At 28.1% G+C, this 18,475-nt stretch overlaps 2 protein-coding genes across 6 annotated transcripts in view; one reads left to right on the top strand and one right to left on the bottom strand.

Annotated features, from left to right (window-relative positions):
• Positions 1 to 18,475, bottom strand: part of LOC118072335 (calcitonin gene-related peptide type 1 receptor-like) — a 110,695-nt gene that overhangs the window by 72,226 nt on the left and 19,994 nt on the right. For 4 of the 5 annotated variants that reach the window (XM_035092105.1, XM_035092103.1, XM_035092107.1 and 1 more), the window contains exon 3: positions 13,979 to 14,084. In XM_035092105.1, coding sequence (XP_034947996.1) covers positions 13,979 to 14,084 — 106 coding nt within the window. Of the gene's footprint in view, positions 1 to 13,978; positions 14,085 to 15,813; positions 15,865 to 18,475 lie in introns of all 5 variants that reach the window. The other variant, XM_035092104.1, reaches the window with a different exon arrangement.
• LOC118072343 (uncharacterized) lies at positions 1,261 to 12,777 on the top strand. The gene is made up of 15 exons (XM_035092120.1): positions 1,261 to 2,057; positions 2,740 to 3,159; positions 3,333 to 3,564; positions 3,914 to 4,139; positions 4,234 to 4,504; positions 5,749 to 6,165; positions 7,054 to 7,476; positions 8,005 to 8,236; positions 8,320 to 8,545; positions 8,971 to 9,244; positions 9,803 to 10,267; positions 10,628 to 11,047; positions 11,334 to 11,565; positions 11,663 to 11,891; positions 12,402 to 12,777. The coding sequence occupies exons 1-15, from the start codon at positions 1,632 to 1,634 to the stop codon at positions 12,694 to 12,696; spliced, it is 4,788 nt and encodes a 1,595-aa protein (XP_034948011.1). The 5' UTR covers positions 1,261 to 1,631; the 3' UTR covers positions 12,697 to 12,777.

Genomic DNA, 18,475 nt, shown 5'->3' on the forward strand with positions numbered 1-18,475 from the left:
CATTATCGTTAATTCTAATTATGGAGTCTTCATAAAAGCACAGAATTTTTCAAACTTCTTTTTTTTTCGCTTTCTTATAACAGGATATTAAAGAATGGCTTGATAAAAGTACCAATGGTGTAGTCTACTTTAATCTTGGAACAGCTTTTATACTTGAAAGCCTTCCTGAAGAAAAGATCAACGCTCTCTATAAATCACTGAAAAAACTTGCACCAATAAAAGTCTTAATGAGACAATCTAAGTTCAATGATTTACCTTCTGGTCTTCCTGAGAATGTACTCGTTGTACCGCATGTTCAACAATTCCGAGTTTTACGTAAGTCATCTCATTACACCACGTTAATCGATTTTTCATTGATCAATAATCAAATTTTATTTTATCTTATCTTACTTTAGAACATCCTAACGTTAAAGCATTCATTACTCATGGAGGACTGTTGGGAATTCAAGAAGCTATTTATACTTCTGTACCTGTAGTGGGAATTCCTCTGTGGGGTGATCAATTTGATAATATTGAATTTTGTGTTAAAAAGGGTCTAGGAGTTAAGGTCGAGATTGAACATTTAACCGAGAAAACTCTTGATTCTGCATTTCATCAAGTTCTCAATAATTCAACTTTCAAGTATGTTTTATCTTCTATTTCATTTTAATTTCAAATTATTTCACAATTGATCATCATTAGTATTTCATAATAGATAATAATAAGATTCATCATACAAAAATGACAGTAATAACCATTTTGCGGAATAATTTTTAATAATAAAATTAATTTATTATTACCAACATTGTTAAAAATTAATTAAATGAGAATTATAACAAAATTGTTTAAAATTTTGTATTTTATTCATTTCAGAAAAGCAGCAGTAGAATATTCGAATCTCGTTGTAGACCGTCCAGTTGCACCGAGTGATATTGCTTGTTATTGGATTGAATACATTGCAAGACACGGAAGCAAGATCCTCACGCCAACTGAGGATATCACGTGGTGGCAATTGAACAACATCGATATATACATTATATTATCCCTTCTATTATTGACAATAATGGTCACTGTCATATTAATCGTCCGTAAAGTAATAGCTAAAGTAGTATCAAAATTTACTCGCAAGCCAAAATCACAAAAACTTCTTTAACTACTTATTTATAATTTTTTGTAATTATTAGATACTTAAGTACTTTTTTATTATTAACCATAAGTGTGAAAATCATATCAAAGAATTTTATATCATATAATGTTTATAAGTGTGATATCATAATCTTTTGTTTTTCCAAATATCATTCATTTATTAAAAAACATTTATTGTAACAAAACAAGAATCAATAATAAATAGTCATTGTAAGTGTAATTGATGTCATAAGATTATCTTGGACATGCAATGTATTGCTCTTATTTATGATGACTAGCAAATCGGAGGGGATGATAAATGTGAGGAAAGTCGTCATTTGTGCTATGCTGTAACAGAATCGTATTGCTAACAGTGCAGTGTAATAAAAAATTGCGCATCCATTAATTCAACTCAAGTGGTGCAAATGTACTCAGATCATAAAAATCAAGAAATAAATTTTTTAAAATCACCTGTTAGGATAAATTCAAAGTGTCCTAGAACTTAATTTTGTCAGAACTTTTCCAATATGAGACTCATAAGTTTATTTTCAATTTTTTTATTAATTATTTTAACGAGCTTAGAGCTACCAAAATGTCAGGGTAGCAGAATTTTAGGGATTTTTCCTCTAAACGGCCGCAGTCATATGGTCATGTTTGAAGCTTTAATGAAGGGATTAGCTCGTCGTGGTCACCAGGTTGACGTAGTCAGTACATTTCCTCAAAAAAGACCCTTTCCAAACTATACAGACATTGTTATACCTGCTGCTTTGCCAAAACTTGTCAATAATATGTCATACCAGTTCTTGGAATCTGTGTCTACAAAAAGTATGGTGCATTTTGTAGCTACAAGCGCTGGTAATTTAGTTTGTGAAAAAGGATTGGAAACTCCTGAGTTGCAAAAACTTATTAAAAATCCACCTCAGCAGCCACCTTATGATCTTGTTCTTACAGAGGTAAGAAAAATTGTGAAATTTTAATTTAACGTCCAATAGAAAAATTAACTACATCTGAATACTTGCTTTAATTAATCAATAAAAAGTACTTTGCAACTGAGATATTTAAAAAAAATTTTTTTATAAAAAAAAAATGATCGGACAGAGTATAAAGGAATAAAAAAAATATAAGTATCGATTAATTTTACTTCATAGACGTTAATCACTATATTATTAGCACTCATTAACACGAGATTAGATTATATTTGTTTAATAGTTCATAGTTAGTCTTTAAAAAAAATTCTAAATAATTATTTTTAATTAATCTCGAAATTACTCATATTGTTTTAAATATACTACTATTATTTAAAAATAATTTGACCTGTTTAAAACATACATTTGGTATTTAAATAATTATTTGATAGATTCTCACATTCATTGTAAAAATCACGTGTAATGAGGTCAATTATAACGTATCACGACGCAACATACCATGATGAAACCAATACACTCACAGCTCATCTATGTATTCAAATTATTTTTAATGAATTAATCAATTATAATTATCGAAATTCATAAATCACGGTCATACACGATTACCAAAATGTAGTTATTAAGTCAATACTATCAATTATCAACTTGTCACTTTAAATTCATGAACTGATGATAATAATTGAGCTCTCAATATTTCATTCCAATTCAGATATTTGGTGCTCACTGTTTTATGGCATTTGGTCGCCACTTAAATGTCCCGGTAATAGGGTTGAGTTCCTCAGCTCTTTATCCTTGGGGAAATGAGATGATAGCTAACCCTCCGAACCTTGCTTTTATTCCTAATAATATGCTTCCGTTTATGGAAAACATGAGTTTTTGGGATAGACTATATAATGTTGTTCACCATTATTGGTCTGTTATCACTTTTAACTACTATGCATCACCTCAAGATGAGATAGTAAAAAGACACTTTGGATCCAATATGCCAGGAGTTAGACAACTGCAACACGAGTTGGCACTTATTCTCGCCAATTCCCATATGTCCCTGAATGGTGTGAAACCAACCACTCCAGCTCTTGTTGAAGTTGGTGGGCTCCATATTCAGAACGACGATCCAGAGATCCCAGCTGTGCGTAGTTTTTTTTTTTTTTACTCTAACCGATAAAGTTATCAATATTTTAAGATAAAATGGAAGTTATTGAATTTATAATAAATATGGATAAAAAGTTGAATGAAGAAATTACTAAAGTGAGAAGAACAATAGAATTTTTTTTTTTACTTATTTAACTGGTTTAAACATAGGATCATAAAAAGTGGCTCGATGAAAGCACTGATGGTTTCATCTACTTTACTTTCGGATCAATGGTAATGATAGAAACTTTTCCTAAATCTTATCTGGACATTCTCTACAAATCACTTGGAAAGATTGCTCCAGTTAGAGTATTTATGAAAGTTCCACATCCTGAGTTATTACCTCCTGGTCTTCCTAAAAATATTAGGACTTTTTCATGGATGCCACAGTTAAAAGTTTTACGTAAGTAAGAGTTCGAATCAACAGATATACTTAGAAATTGATATATTTATTTTTTATTATTTTATTTGATGAGTATTAACTAACACCTTTGATATCAAATTTTATATCATAATTTATATTTAGTTAAAATATTATTTTGTTGAATTGGAAAAAATGCAATTAAACTAACACATTCTTTCCTTTTTCATTCATCGACAATAAGTTTGAAAAATTGAATAAAAAATAATATTTTTCTCATTTAGTAAAAAACTTTAATTCAATTTAAATTTGATCGAAATTTAGAGATGTGAAAAATTTCATCTAATCAGTTGAAACAAAAAAAACTAATTTTCATTTAATGGCCTGACAGAGCACAAAAATATTCGAGCATTTATCACTCATGGAGGATTAATGGGTACTCAAGAAGCAATTTACACTGCAGTTCCTATGATAGGAATGCCCTTATTTGCTGATCAATTTTTAAACATCGATGTTTATGTACAAAAAAAAATTGCAGTACGTTTAGACTATGAAGGTTTAACGGAGGAAAAATTTGATGCAGCTCTTCACGAAATCCTTACCAATCCTCTCTACAGGTAAATATTAAACAGTTAAAATAATGAATGAAAATATAAGTAAAATTTGCTAGCTGATTTGCACGAGTATCTCATAAATAATTTCTTATTGTAGGGACACGATAAAGGTATTCTCCAACAGGTTCTTAGATAGACCATTGAGCCCTATAGATACAGCTTGCTACTGGGTTGAATATGTTATCAGACACGGTAATAAGGCACTTAGGTCTCCAGCGCTCGATTTTTCTTGGTGGCAAGTGGCACTTCTTGACGTTTATGTTACGCTGCTAATAGCTGCTACTTTAGCAGCATTTATTGCAATAATTCTCATGCAATTTTTATTACATCGTCTATTCAATCGATCTAGTTTACCTTATAGCAAGAAAATCAACTAGATCATTTTCATTTAGCCAGCTTAAACAATTTTATTTATTAAATAGCGTCCAGAAAATTGCCCAATTTTGAAAGAAATTATTTTTAAAATTAGTAAGGATTTGTTGAAAAGCTTTCTAATAATTATTTAGCTCAAAAAAGTTTATCAAGTGGACGTTAATGACTGGACGTCAGTAGATAAATCAATTATTTAATTTAATTTATTTTTTAATTAAATTAATTTCCATGTATTAGCAAATATAAAAAATAACTAGACATAATAAATTTAATTGAACCAATTCTACCAGGTGAAATTCATTTGAGAAGGAATAAGATCAGTTAAAAATTTCATTCAAACTATTCCTTCATGTGTGCAGTTATTTAATATAGCTCATAAAGCTCGGTAAATGCAATTCATCATCACGAGTTGGTTGTGATTATTACTGTGACAAATATAGAATCGGACCCCCTAATCGTATGCTTCAGTTTATCTATTATATTACATAAAGTTTTGTAATTGATACTTGAATTATATGTGTGTCATCACGAGATAGATAAATTGCGAGACATATGCTTCATCATTCTCAATAAAATTATTTTTTTTATTAACAATTGATAGCCCGTTAACACTATTATTTTGCATTCTTTCATATCTTCAAGATAAACTAGATCCAATACATTCAAAAATATCAATCAAAAAAATACAGGAATAAATTAATTCTTGTGTATTTTAAAAGATGAATTTTTGCATGTCTTGTTGATTACTTTGCAACAAATTATCTCAATGATGATACCAAGTTTTTCATGACACTATTCTTAATAATAAAATATCATCGTTCATTGATAAGTAATTGTAAAAAATGATAATATCATGAGTATAAGCAAATAGTTAATTATTATGACAAATGTTTAATAAGATAAACAATTTGATAAGGTTGTTTTTGAATGAATAAATAAATCAGAGTTCATCACTTTACAAGTAATCTTTTCATCCTACAACTAACCACAATAATTATATTTTTTTCTATAAACAAGAAGTCAGTCTTATAGAACCATCCTTAGCATGCAGTTGTGAGTGATCTGTCACGCTATAAGCATGCACTAACGACTAGTTAAACTTGACTACTATTATACTTTAAAAATTACTACCAAGAAAGAATGCAGTAGAGTGAAGTTAAAGCCCTTGGGGTATTTTAAATTATAATACGTAGATTACATTAGGATTGAAAATTTATTTAAATAAAAATTGTGAAAAAATATCAGCATAAAAATGTCAGTGAGTTTATTTATGCTATTTGTATGTATTTCGATATTTCCCACTGAGTCGTATCGAGTATTGGGAATATTTCCATTCCAATCGAGAAGTCACCAGATGATGTTTGATGCTATTGCTAAAGGACTTGTAAAAAGAGGTCACCAGATTGATGTTATGACAGTTTATCCACTGAAAAAACCTATTCCAAATTATCATGTTATTGTGAATTTAGAGAATATGACTGAAAGTCTTGTAAATAAATGGGATGTTAAATTTGCATCAGAGCTTGGTGATGATACCTTGCCTATCATTGCACTTCCGTTTGGTAATGGACTCTGTGAATTGTTGGGTCTTCCAGAGATGCAACAAATTATTAAGAAACCGCCTCAAGATCCACCTTATGATCTTGTTATTGTTGAGGTAAGTTGGAATTTTTTTCCAATTATTTTTGTAAATATTGAAAAGTATTATTTGAAGGAAAAAAATTAATTCTGTAGCAATTTCCTTCTGATCCATTGATTATCAATGAACGATTTTGAATAAGTGTTTCAATGAAAATAAATAATCTTGAATAAATTTGCTACTGATTGGAAATTTATGCTACAATCAACTTTGTAAAATTCAATGTAATTAAATATTTTAAATTTCTTCTGAGTGAAGTTATTTTTTAAAAAATATTTTCCATTTCTTCTAGAATGTATAGTGCAATAACGAAAAAATTGAGTAGTCTACTTTTTTATTCAATATTATTTTATGACCAAAAATGTTGAAATTGCTGCATATCATTCTAATTATTCATGGTTTATATACAATATGTATAAAAATCTTTGAAAATTGCGTATAATAAATTCGATCGTATCAAGAATAGTTACCAATAAAATGGTACAACGAGCAAAGTAATAAGGTCATAAAATACAAATAAAACTATATCTACTTAAAATCATCTGTTTACTCTTATCTATAGTAAAACAAAATTTATTATACTCGTTCTCTCCTGACAATTAAGTAGCTTTAATAAACTAGTATATAAATTCAACATTTATTTACTGATTCTAGTGAAAACTTATTAATAATAATACTCTTAAAACAAATATTTTTTCATCTAAAATGCAATTTATTTATCAAGTTTTCGTTCATAATAATTTATAATGACTTTGTTGAGCAGATTAAAATGTTTCATTTAAGAAAATACTTTATTAAAAGTTTCTATAGAAGTTCATTATGGAGATTAATTAACAAAAAAACGATCATTACTATCAGATTTCCTCATTTAATTATTCTAACAATATCGTGATTCTTCATTTTCAGTCATTTGGAGCAAATTGTTTTGTCGGTCTAGGCTATGCACTCAAGATCCCAGTAATTATGGCAAGTAGTACAATAGACTTGCCTTGGTTGGATAAATCAATTGGCCAACCAATCAACACTGCATTTTTCCCAGCTTTCTTCACAGGTCACTCTCATCCTATGTCCTTCTTTCAACGTCTCCACAACACTGTCAAGGGCCACACTAATATCTTCCGCTTCGAACGTTACACTGATGAAGTGCAAAATTCTCTAATGAGAAAATATATTAGTCCAGACATACCACCCCTACATGAGCTTGAAAAAAATATTTCATTGGCCCTGGTGAATTCTTTTCATAGTTTGAATGGAGTGAGACCACTGGTTCCTAAACTAATAGAAGTTGCAGGACTTCATGTTGAGGAACATTTTGAAGAAATGCCTCAGGTAAATATGAATAGCTTTCTATTTATTTTGGAGCATCAAGTATAGAAGTCTAAGGATCAACTAGTTTAATGAAAAACAAATAGTATTAAAAAAAAAGAATAAATGTGATAACAAAACTAATAAATGTGATTTATTACAATGTTTGATAAGCAAGAGTATATATGCTCTTACTTATTAAATTCTTTCTTATAAGAATGAGGGATAATTTTTTTATGAGTTGGAAATAAATTTTATATTAGATTAAAATGAAAGCTCTAGAAAATTGGAATACATTGAAATAAATATTAAGTTTATGTATTATTAAAAATAATTTATAATCAATCAAATATTTGTTAAAAATTAAACAAATTGATTCAATATAAACATAAATCTTTTTTATTTGATATGAACAGAATCCATTAAAGTTTTTTCTATTTTTTTTTACTATTATGACCTTTCATTTTGACGATTTTAAATAAATTCTTTTTCACTAACAAAAATATTCATATAAAAAAACTATTTTAATTAAAAACTGTTGAATATTTATAGGATCTAGAGAAATGGATGAATGAAAGTACTGCAGGAGTAATTTACTTCACTCTAGGATCTATGGTCAACATTGAAACCTTTACAAATGAAGTCATGCGAGCTTTTTATTCAGCATTCTCTAAATTAGCTCCAATAAGGGTGTTAATGAAAGTAGCTAATAAAGACAAGTTGCTACCAGGTCTTCCTAAGAATGTAAGGACCTCATCCTGGATCCCTCAAATTGCGGTTTTTGGTTAGTAAATTACTAGGTTATTTCACATTTAACTCTTATCTACAAATATCCTTAATCATTGATATTAACATTCATTTTTATAGCTCATAAAAATACCAAAGTTTTTATTACACATGGAGGTCTTATGGGTACTCAAGAAGCACTCACTTATGGAGTACCAATTGTAGGAATTCCACTTTTTGGAGATCAGTTTTCAAATATCGAGCATTATATGGCCAAGAATATGGCATTGAAGCTCGATAATAAAAATCTTACAGAAGAATCTATTTATACGACTTTGAAGGAAATTTTGAATAATCCCAAGTATAGGTAAAATAAATATCGAATTTCAATATTCAATTTATATTATTGCTAAAAACCTGATTAATTTTGAGTAAAATAATAATTACACAATAAGTGGAAACAAAAGCTTGAAAAAATAAATCAGTAAATCTAATCAGTAAATATTTCAAATCTTTTATTAATAGATACTTTAATCTGAATGTAAACAAAACATGATATTGTTATCAAATAAAATATCAAAGTATAGTTGATTCAGTATTAAAGAAGAACATCATATATTTTAGCATTTATTATTATTCCAAGATCGTAGTTGAATTAAATTCAAACTGAATTTAATCTAGGTTTTTAGCAAGTGAATATAAATATACTAGAATATTGCAATATTAATAAGAACATTTTATGAATTAGTAACTAAGAGTTATAAAATAATCAGTTGTTTATATTATCAACAGTGAAGCAGCAAAATATGAAGCAGCTCGCTTCCGAGATCGTCCATTATCTGCTATGGAAACTGCAATGTATTGGATAGAATATGCCATAAGAAATGATCCAAGTGCTTTGAAATCACCTGCTGTAGACATGCCCTGGTGGCAAGTAGCTCTGCTTGATGTCTATGGATTCTTGCTGATATGTATTATTATTTTATCTTATCTAATCTTCTTAATACTCAGAGCATGTGCAGCCGTTTTATTTTTCACATCAGCTAAGAGGCATCACAAAGTTGCATAATCATTGATAATTGAACTTGCACGACTCTTTTAATAGATATGAACGTGAATATCATTTTTATACTTGATATACAAGCTTGTAAATTTTGTATCAATAAACTAAATTTATTTTTGTTATTCTAGCGTTTGAATTTATTTTCTTAGACTCATTTCCAATTGTTTATATTACTTGGAGGATTTTATTTGACAGAAAGATAGTTAGATGATAACTAAAATATGTTGATAGAGTAGATTTCTTCAGTAACAGATTCAACTCAGTTACAAATACGGTTTGCGAATATAAGATCAAGGCAACTAAGTGCAGAGTCCATCATTTTATCCCCACTTTGCAAAACTGCAATAACTCTTCCCATATCATGCATAAGTCATATGCTCAGTTCCCGCGGAGTTTTAACATTGAAAACATCACTAATAGTGTCATGATAAATTAATTTGTCAATAAAATAAATAAATGAACTTAGCCTTTTATATTTATACCAAATTTATTTTATTAAAGAAAGTAAAGGGAGAGTAGACACGTGTAAGTGAAAAATCGTGTGGGTTCTAGTGAAAGTAGAAATCAAGATTAGAAATTATCTTCCTGGACGATCTTTGCGGTCATTATCTGAAAATGAGGTCACTAAATTGTGCGATAGCCATCATAGTGGCGATGGCATTTTATTGTCAGACATCCCAATCATTGAGAATACTTGGAGTTTTTCCCATTGCTGGTTCAAGCCATTTTATTCCAGGCGGTGAACTGATGAAAGCATTAGCACGCAAGGGACATAAAGTTGATGTTATCAGTCATTTTCCACAGAAAAAACCTATCCCTAACTATACTGATATCAGTTTAAGAGGAATAGCACCGATAGCTACAAATAACATAAGCTTTGAGAGCACCAAAAATTTTACAAGTTTTTCTATGCAACGGTTCGTTAACATGGCTGGTATTGAAGTGTGTGATCTATTATCCAAGCCTGTCTATCAGGATTTTTTAAAAAATACTCCAAAGGGAATGTATGATGTTGTCATTGTTGAGGTAATTCCTAGATTACAAAATTATCATTTTTCCTGTTGCTATAAAACATTAAATAAAGTGTCGGAAAAAATTTTCCTGTAATATATTTAAAAAAGAAATGTAAGGTACTTGGCTTCAGAGATATAAAATGGTACAGATAATTATTTTTAAACCGGTTTGAAGAGTTTTTTTGATTATTTCATAACTTGAGTGAAAGAATAATATTTTTATTTGCTATTCCAATGTTTGATCTCAACAGCTTGCAATTTGAAATCCTCTTTTTTAAAAAAAACCTCCCTTGGCTAATAATTTCTTATTATTATTAATAATTAATGATAAATTATTCATCTTTTTACTAATTAATTACATAATTTTTTTCAGATGTTCGTAAGTCATTGTTACTTAGCACTTGGTCAGCACTTAAATGCTACATTAGTTGGTCTAGTTGTGTCTAAACTCCATGATTGGCTTTATGGTCCGTTTGGAGTTCCTTTTAATACAGCTTATATACCCAGCTTGTTCTCAAGCTTCAGCCAGAAGATGACATTTTTAGAACGACTTCAGAATACATTCATGAAGACAATCATTGTTCCACAGATAAATTATTATATGGAAGGTCAAATACCTCAAGTTGAAAAATATTTTGGACGAAAATTGTCTAGTATGTCTGAGTTGTATGATGATGTTAGCCTTTTGCTTCTTAATTCACATCACAGTATTTATGATAACATACCCACGCCACCTGGAGTAGTGGAAATTGGCGGATTTCATGTGAACGATGACCAGCAAGAATTACCTTCGGTAATTATTTCATCATTTACACTTATGACACTATTATACTGATGTTTCATTGCGTATCCAAGTTCAATGTTTATTTATAGAAATATAGAAAGATATTATCATAGCAAACATTTTTTTTTTTTTACAAATAAAATTTTTTTGATGATTTAGTGAATAAGCAAAAAAAAGTGTTTTTGTATATAGTGTAGATGCATTGTAGAATTGTTATTGTATGAAAAAAGTTGTAAACTTCACATTCAAGTTCTTATAAAAAGAAGTTTAAAAAAAGTATGATTTTATTTTTCAGGAGATAAAATCCTGGTTAGATAACAGTAAGGATGGTTGTATATATTTTTCATTCGGTTCAATGGTAAGAATCGAGACATTTCCAGCACCAACACTCAAAGCATTTTACGACATGTTTGAAAGAATAGCACCGGTTCGAGTATTGTTAAAAATAGCAGATCCCACAATTTTACCTCATGGTCTGCCAAAAAATGTTATCACTTCGCCTTGGTTACCACAAAGAGCAGTATTAAGTAAGAAACAGCTATAGAAACTTATTGTTATCGCTCTAATGCTTCCAAATAAATTTTTAAACATTATTTACAAATTATTTTACAACTTCTTTTATAGAACACAAAAACATAAAACTGTTTATAACCCATGGAGGACTTATGGGAACTCAAGAAGCACTCACTCTTGGTGTTCCTATGCTGGGAATTCCTGTTTTTGGAGATCAGCACACTAATTTGGCAATGTATGCTAGGCGAAAAATTGCTATAGTTCTGAAACATGAGGACATTACTTCAGATTCACTGACTGAAGCAGTAACAACTATAATTCATAAGGATCCATCGTTCAAGTGAGATTCAATATGTTAATTCTATCATTAATCAAAAGCTTTCAAATCAAGTTTTTTTTTATTTATCATTGCGTTATGGATCAACTTATTAATTCTTTCTCATACTTCTATCCTTATGCAGTAAACAATATTTTTCAATTAAAAAATGTGATTCTATGCTAACGTAATCAGTTTCTTCAGTAAACAATTACATGATGATGAAAAATATGTTCATACTTTTCCTTGAGTACTTGCAGAATTATATTTTCTATTAAAAAAGTAAAGTTTATTATTTCTTAAATACAATTAAGCACAGTATAAATTATTTTTTCTTCTATTTAGTTTTACCACAATCTAAATATTCATTAAATTTATTCAATCGTGATAAATATTTACTTATTTTACTAATCGAATGGAATTATTCGCTAAGCTGATTCCAATAAAAAACAATATAATGTAAATTCACAACTAAACCCTCTTGTACCAGAAGATTGGAAAATAATTAATGGATTAATCTACCTATTGTTTCAGAGAGAACAGCGAAAGATTATCAAAATTATTCCTCGATCGACCAATGAGTGCAATGGACACTGCAATTTATTGGGTGGAATACGTAGCTAGACATGGATCCATACTAAAATCTCCCGCAACAGAATTATCCTGGTGGCAATACTACTTAATAGACGTTTATGGTTTCTTTTTAGCCTGTATATTAATTGCCCTTTATATCATTAAAGTGGTGATGAAATTAACATGTAGGCTTATCTGCTCTAGTAAATCTTGCGAAAAGTCTCCAAATGTCACGAAAACCAAGAAAAACAAGTGATATAAATTTTGTTTTATCTCCTAAGGTTAATGTAGATAGACTGTATAATATTTTATATGAGTGTACTCACTTTAACGTCTATTTTATTTTATTTTTAATCGTTTTCTATCATAAAATCATGTTGATGTTGATCATAACTGAGAAAATGGATATGTATCTTGAGAATTATATTTGAATGTTAAAGATGAAGACTTTAAAGTTTAGTCTGAAGCTACTGAAAGATGTTGAGAAAGTTTTATTCCTTCAGGCATTTATCAACAATCACCACAATACTGATAACTTATACAACAACCTTTATCTTATAATAATTCATCTTGTTTCTCTGCTAACTTATAATTAAGTCATTCTTCAAAAAGCAACTCCTGTAAGTGGATAATTTCAATGAAATTTCCATCATACCTCTTTACTAGTAATTAACTACTGGTTAAATTAAAAAATTAGTACTCATTATTTGTATTCAGTGATATGTAAGTTGAAGTTAGTAATTAGTAGTCGTTAATGATGAAGTAATCGAAGAGAAATTATCGTATCAATAGACTTTATATGTGATAACTTTAATCATCCCTATCACAGGTTTGGATACAAGATTAGGAGAAATTAATTTACTGTCCACCAGTATTGCTTGTTAGGCTAAACAAATTGATCAACTATCTCCTGGATAAACAGATCTCAAAGTCTGTTTAATTTCCAGAACCTAGAAATTTGTTTGAATAAGTTTCAACTCCATGAATGCCACAGCTTGGTGATTATATTTCTCCAATGAATAATGCTTTTGATATGAAATTTAATATTCAATAATTGAATTACATTTCTCTAGAATACTCTTTCTCATTTATGACTATGTTGGACCTATTAACATTCATGATTGATCAACCAATTGAATAGTTTATTAACTATAAGTAACTCAAAATAACATCTGATTGTGTGAATTTGAATTCATCATGAAGCTGAATAATTAATTTCAATTTTTGCAGTAATTGTTACTGTATTTACATGTTTATTTTCTATAATCGAATTTCTTTATTAGAAATGGATGAATAATGTTTTTTTTTTATTTGTTATGTTGTGTTGAAAGTTAATAAAAAAAAATTTTAAAAATCAAACTATTCGTAAAAATGTTCTTCATAAATAAGATAGCATCGTCCTTGTTATCGTCGTAAGAAAATTCTACAATATCATTACTACTGTTATTAAAGATTAAATTTCAAACCATCTCGAGGAAAATAGTCGTGAGAGGAAACATCGTACATGCATAAAAATAACATAAAAATGATCCACTTACCTGGTAGAGGTGTTGCGTTGGTGGCAAGAGTTTTCATGCATTCTTGAAATCGTCTTGCACTTTCAGTTCTGTTCAATCCGAATGTTGTTGTTGTATTTACCGTCATCTGAATAAAAGAAATTTATATTTATTAAAACAGTTGGAATTATGACGTAAATTAATGGAATTGAAAAATAATTTTTTTGAGGTGGAAAAATTTTATGAAGCTTCTAGAGATAAATGCTCTTTTCTATATAATTCATGAATGCTTCTTGAAAAAAAACCACTTACGAAAAATTCTGGAATTTACAGAGAAGATATAATATCATGTTTAAAGATACTTTGTCAAGGTAAAAGTAAACTACTCTTAAAAAATGAACTATATGTTTGAACTTTTTTTAACGTGTCAGAAAACAAATCAAAAACAGTATGTACTAACATTCTTTTTTTTTTTGTAAGGAAACAAAAATAGTAAGTAATAACTATTTAATTTTTTTAAAGGTAATTACTCTAATGCTTCTTCATATTTCATTTTGTGAGGATATAATTCTTTAAGCTACTTTGTAAAAATTTTTCAAAATCAAATGAGGTTCTGCTATCAAGAAATTTTAGAATAAAAATGATCAAAAGCTTTAAAATGCATAAAAAAAATTATAAAATAAGAATTAAATAGCCATAGAAATTGATTTAAAAAATGGAGCAAAGTATATAACAATTGGCTTCAATCAAATTCATATTTTTACTAGTTTTTTCAATTTTCAAGTCCCTCAAAAAATAGCTTCAAACATAAAATCCTTTTTCAAAGCATTTTTACGTAAGTGGTTGCTTTAATAGAATTACGTATATAATATGAACAGAAAAAAACTAATGGCAATGTTGTATTTCAACTTCTTTTCAATATTTTCTGTTTTTGATACAACCTTTTTATTGATGCTATTATTTCAATAGAATTATCATGATAAAATACTATTATTCCAAATTGATTTCCAATTTTGTAATGAACATTGATCAGCAAAAAATGATATTCTATTTCAATTTACATAAATCAGTAGTTTTTTATCAAATAAGAAACATTCACCATCTTTTTCAAAAAATAAACATCCATATTTAATCATTTAAAAAAAAAGATGAATAATTTTGTTGAATAAATGTTTTTTTTTTTCTATTTATGAAACTTAATAAAGAAATATCATGGAAAGAGTATTTTTGTGATTGAGCTCTTTAAATATCACAGCATTTAATGAAAACATGAAAAATATCACACCTACATCTTTCTGTTGTTACAGACTATTTTTTTATACCAAGTGCATGGTTATTTTTGCATGAAAATCTGCTTTGGAGATATTAAATGAAATTTATGACTGGATATTATTATGGTTTCTGGTTGAAACATTTATTTGCATATAAATTTTTTCAAATTAATCTACAATTGTTATCAAGTATCCAGGGTCTAATAAATTAGATTAAATAGTGTCCATATGAGCGAATATCAGTGGCTGGTAGCATATAAATTGTACTAATCATTGTGTATTCTATTAATCAATATACTTCATGAGGTTATTTGGCATGAGTGAGAATTAATCATTCGAATTAGTACAATGGCAATAGGATTACATTGATTTTGACATCTGATAATGTAATTTAGCATCAAATGTGGCGATTTTAATCTAGGACAAATGTAGTCCAGACGTTTTAACAAATGATTTTTATTAATTAAACCAAGTCAGTATGATATCTTCTAATACTAAAAAGCTATCAAAACATGATCATGTGGAAAATGGATGAAAAAAAGCAAATGAATGAAAAACTACAGAATGAATAAAAGTCTTTTTTCAATAAAATCAATATATTTTTACCGTTTTGAATAATCCCTGCACTTATTTGAATATTCAAAACACTTGAGAGCACTGAAACAAAAGAAAAAAACAAAAAAAAACAAACGTAAATAAACCAAGTTTTCACATAAAAAAATAGTATTCTTGATGCAAAAATTTCTACATATTGATTCAAACTGAATTATTTTTAAATTTATCCTACAGAAATATCTAAAAAGTGACCAATAATTGATGTTATTAATGAAATATAAAGAATTTATTTACTTAAATAATTATAAAGAGATATAGTACTTGAAACTTTTGCATCAAACTCATAGATTAAAAGTTTAAAAAGCAAGGCTATAAGATAAAATAAGAAGTAATGTGAAGAGGAGACATAACGATATTAATCAAGAGTTTCTAAATAGCAAGTTTTGCGTCTTTGGAAACTTTTCGTTCTATTCTAGTTTTAAAAGTGATTTAATCTGAAGTCTACATTCGACATAAAGTGGTTCTATTGTTACGTCCATGGCCAACAATTGTATCATAAGTTTTTATAGTAATTTTTTTTTTGACAGCAAGACATAAGATTTCTAACATATTATGATTAGTTTAGACATTGCTAAAACATCTTATTATTAATGCAAAGTATGCAAAAAGTACATTAACATCAGCATAAATCTTTTTACAATAATTTTTTGAAGTAGGCTCTTAACTTCATAAACATCGGCTTTACATTTTAATGTGATGATTTAATTTTCCAGGGAATGGTAAGTTTTTGAAGCTTCAATGTAGCATAAAATGAGCCTCCAGAAGGTAACGAATATGGAAGCTGATGTGAGCTGAGCGAGGAATAATCATCATTAATTAAATAGAGGAAGCACACAAGATAACAGTGACAGCTGTAGACTTGTCTATTATATACATATTGAGTAATTGCTCTACCATTTGATCATTCATTTTACAATTTATGTCAAATGCTGGTACTATTTACCTATTAAATAAAAATAAATTGATGTCGACTTTATCATGTTATAAAATTCTCAGGAAATTTAATATATTCCTCCTTATCATCATAAATCATTCCTTAACTCTGTTATTATTTCCTTTAATGAATAAATTAAAATACTAAACAATGAAAAAACTAACGTTTACTCTCTTCGCTTCATTAATTCATCTTTCTGTCATAGGATATTCAATTTTTTTTTTTTTTTGAGTAACATGAAATAATTTTACTGAGATTATGAATTCAGTACTGTTTAAATAATGATCGAAAAATCATTAATAATATTTTTATTGTAAGATTACTGACAAGTTTGATAATTTGCAATAATTTGCGATATTTTTTCAAAGCGAAATTTAAATTTTAAAAAGCTTCTTAATAAGAAAGAAATAAGTAAAAGGATGATTTTAACATTTTTCTTCTGAAAACAGATTTTTTTGTAGAAAAAAGTAGGATAGTTTTTTTCAATTAAGTCTGAAAGCTCACACTTTAAACTTCAAAATGATTTCTTCTTTAAAAACGTTCTATTTTTTTTTATACTATACTCTAGACTGCAACAAAATTATCTTATCAACTTTATGACTTGAGATTCTTATTTGAAAGCTACATTGGGCAACTTAATTTAAGCAGTACTAAGAAATTTTTTTAGTTCTAAAATTACCGTATTTTTGCCAAAAGTAATTAGATTTTGAGTAGCCAAAGGTACTCTAAAGCTTCTCTGATCCACTTTAGCAATAATAATCTTGTTAAAATTTTTTTTCTTATCGTCAAACCAATAAAGATGATCTCAAGAATTATTTTAAGAACAAAAATCTCTGTAAAAAGGAAATATTTTTTAAATCTAAATTTAGTATATCGAGGATTCATTTTTATCACTTGAAATTATTTAAGTACAGATTAAACAAACTTGCAAATGAAAAGTGAGAATGAAGAGATGGACATGTAACATATACTCATTACCTTGACATTAATTCGTTTAAAAATAATAATTCTTTGTATGAACTAATTAACTTGTTATGTAAAAAGAAGAGAATGATTCCTTCCATTTAAAATAATAATTTTTCTAATATTTATCATGAATGGAATTTATTTATTTCCATCATTTTAATTGTAAGCAAAATATGCTAAGATGAAAATAAGTAGAACTCATGTTCTGAGAGCTTCGTATCAGATTTTAACATTTGATATTCATGATCTTTCGATTTCTTTCTTCAATTCGTGGTAGGAAGCAACACTGGATCATTCCTGGACCATCATTGGATCAAGGAAGACTAGACTGGTCCTAGGAAGACTAGTGAAGAGCTAAGAATAGGCCAGCTTTGCTTCCTGCTAGGGTAGTAGACTGGCCTATAAGTTTTTATGATCAGTCATAATTTGAATGAACAAACAACAAAGCAATTCTATAAGTATAAATTAAGACTGTGTATTGTAAATTAATTAAATGAATGAATCATTAATTGAAAAATGTATAAAATAAACAAATAATTTTTTTAATTGATAAAAAAATTTACTGTGATTATTCAAGTTAATATTCAACTGTTGCAAATAATTGCTATTCTTGTAGTAAATTATTTTGAATTATAAGCAAAATATTAAGTCTACCTTTTTAAATTGCTACATCAAATGTTTTATTATCCTACAATTTTAAAAATGACAGAATAAATATCCAACATGCTAGAAAAATTATTGATCAATTTTTTT

Source organism: Chelonus insularis, unplaced genomic scaffold (genome assembly GCF_013357705.1).
Source record: "Chelonus insularis isolate UGA/USDA-ARS -01 unplaced genomic scaffold, ASM1335770v1 contig_93_pilon, whole genome shotgun sequence".
NCBI classification, from domain to species: Eukaryota; Metazoa; Arthropoda; class Insecta; order Hymenoptera; family Braconidae; genus Chelonus; species Chelonus insularis.

Coding starts and splice junctions, on each gene's coding strand:
- LOC118072343 (XM_035092120.1), top strand. CDS start 1,632: ATGAGACTCATAAGTTTATTTTCAATTTTTTTATTAATTATTTTAACG. Junction 9,245..9,802: donor AGAGGCATCACAAAGTTGCA/TAATCATTGATA, acceptor TAGTGAAAGTAG/AAATCAAGATTAGAAATTAT. Junction 10,268..10,627: donor ATGATGTTGTCATTGTTGAG/GTAATTCCTAGA, acceptor AATTTTTTTCAG/ATGTTCGTAAGTCATTGTTA.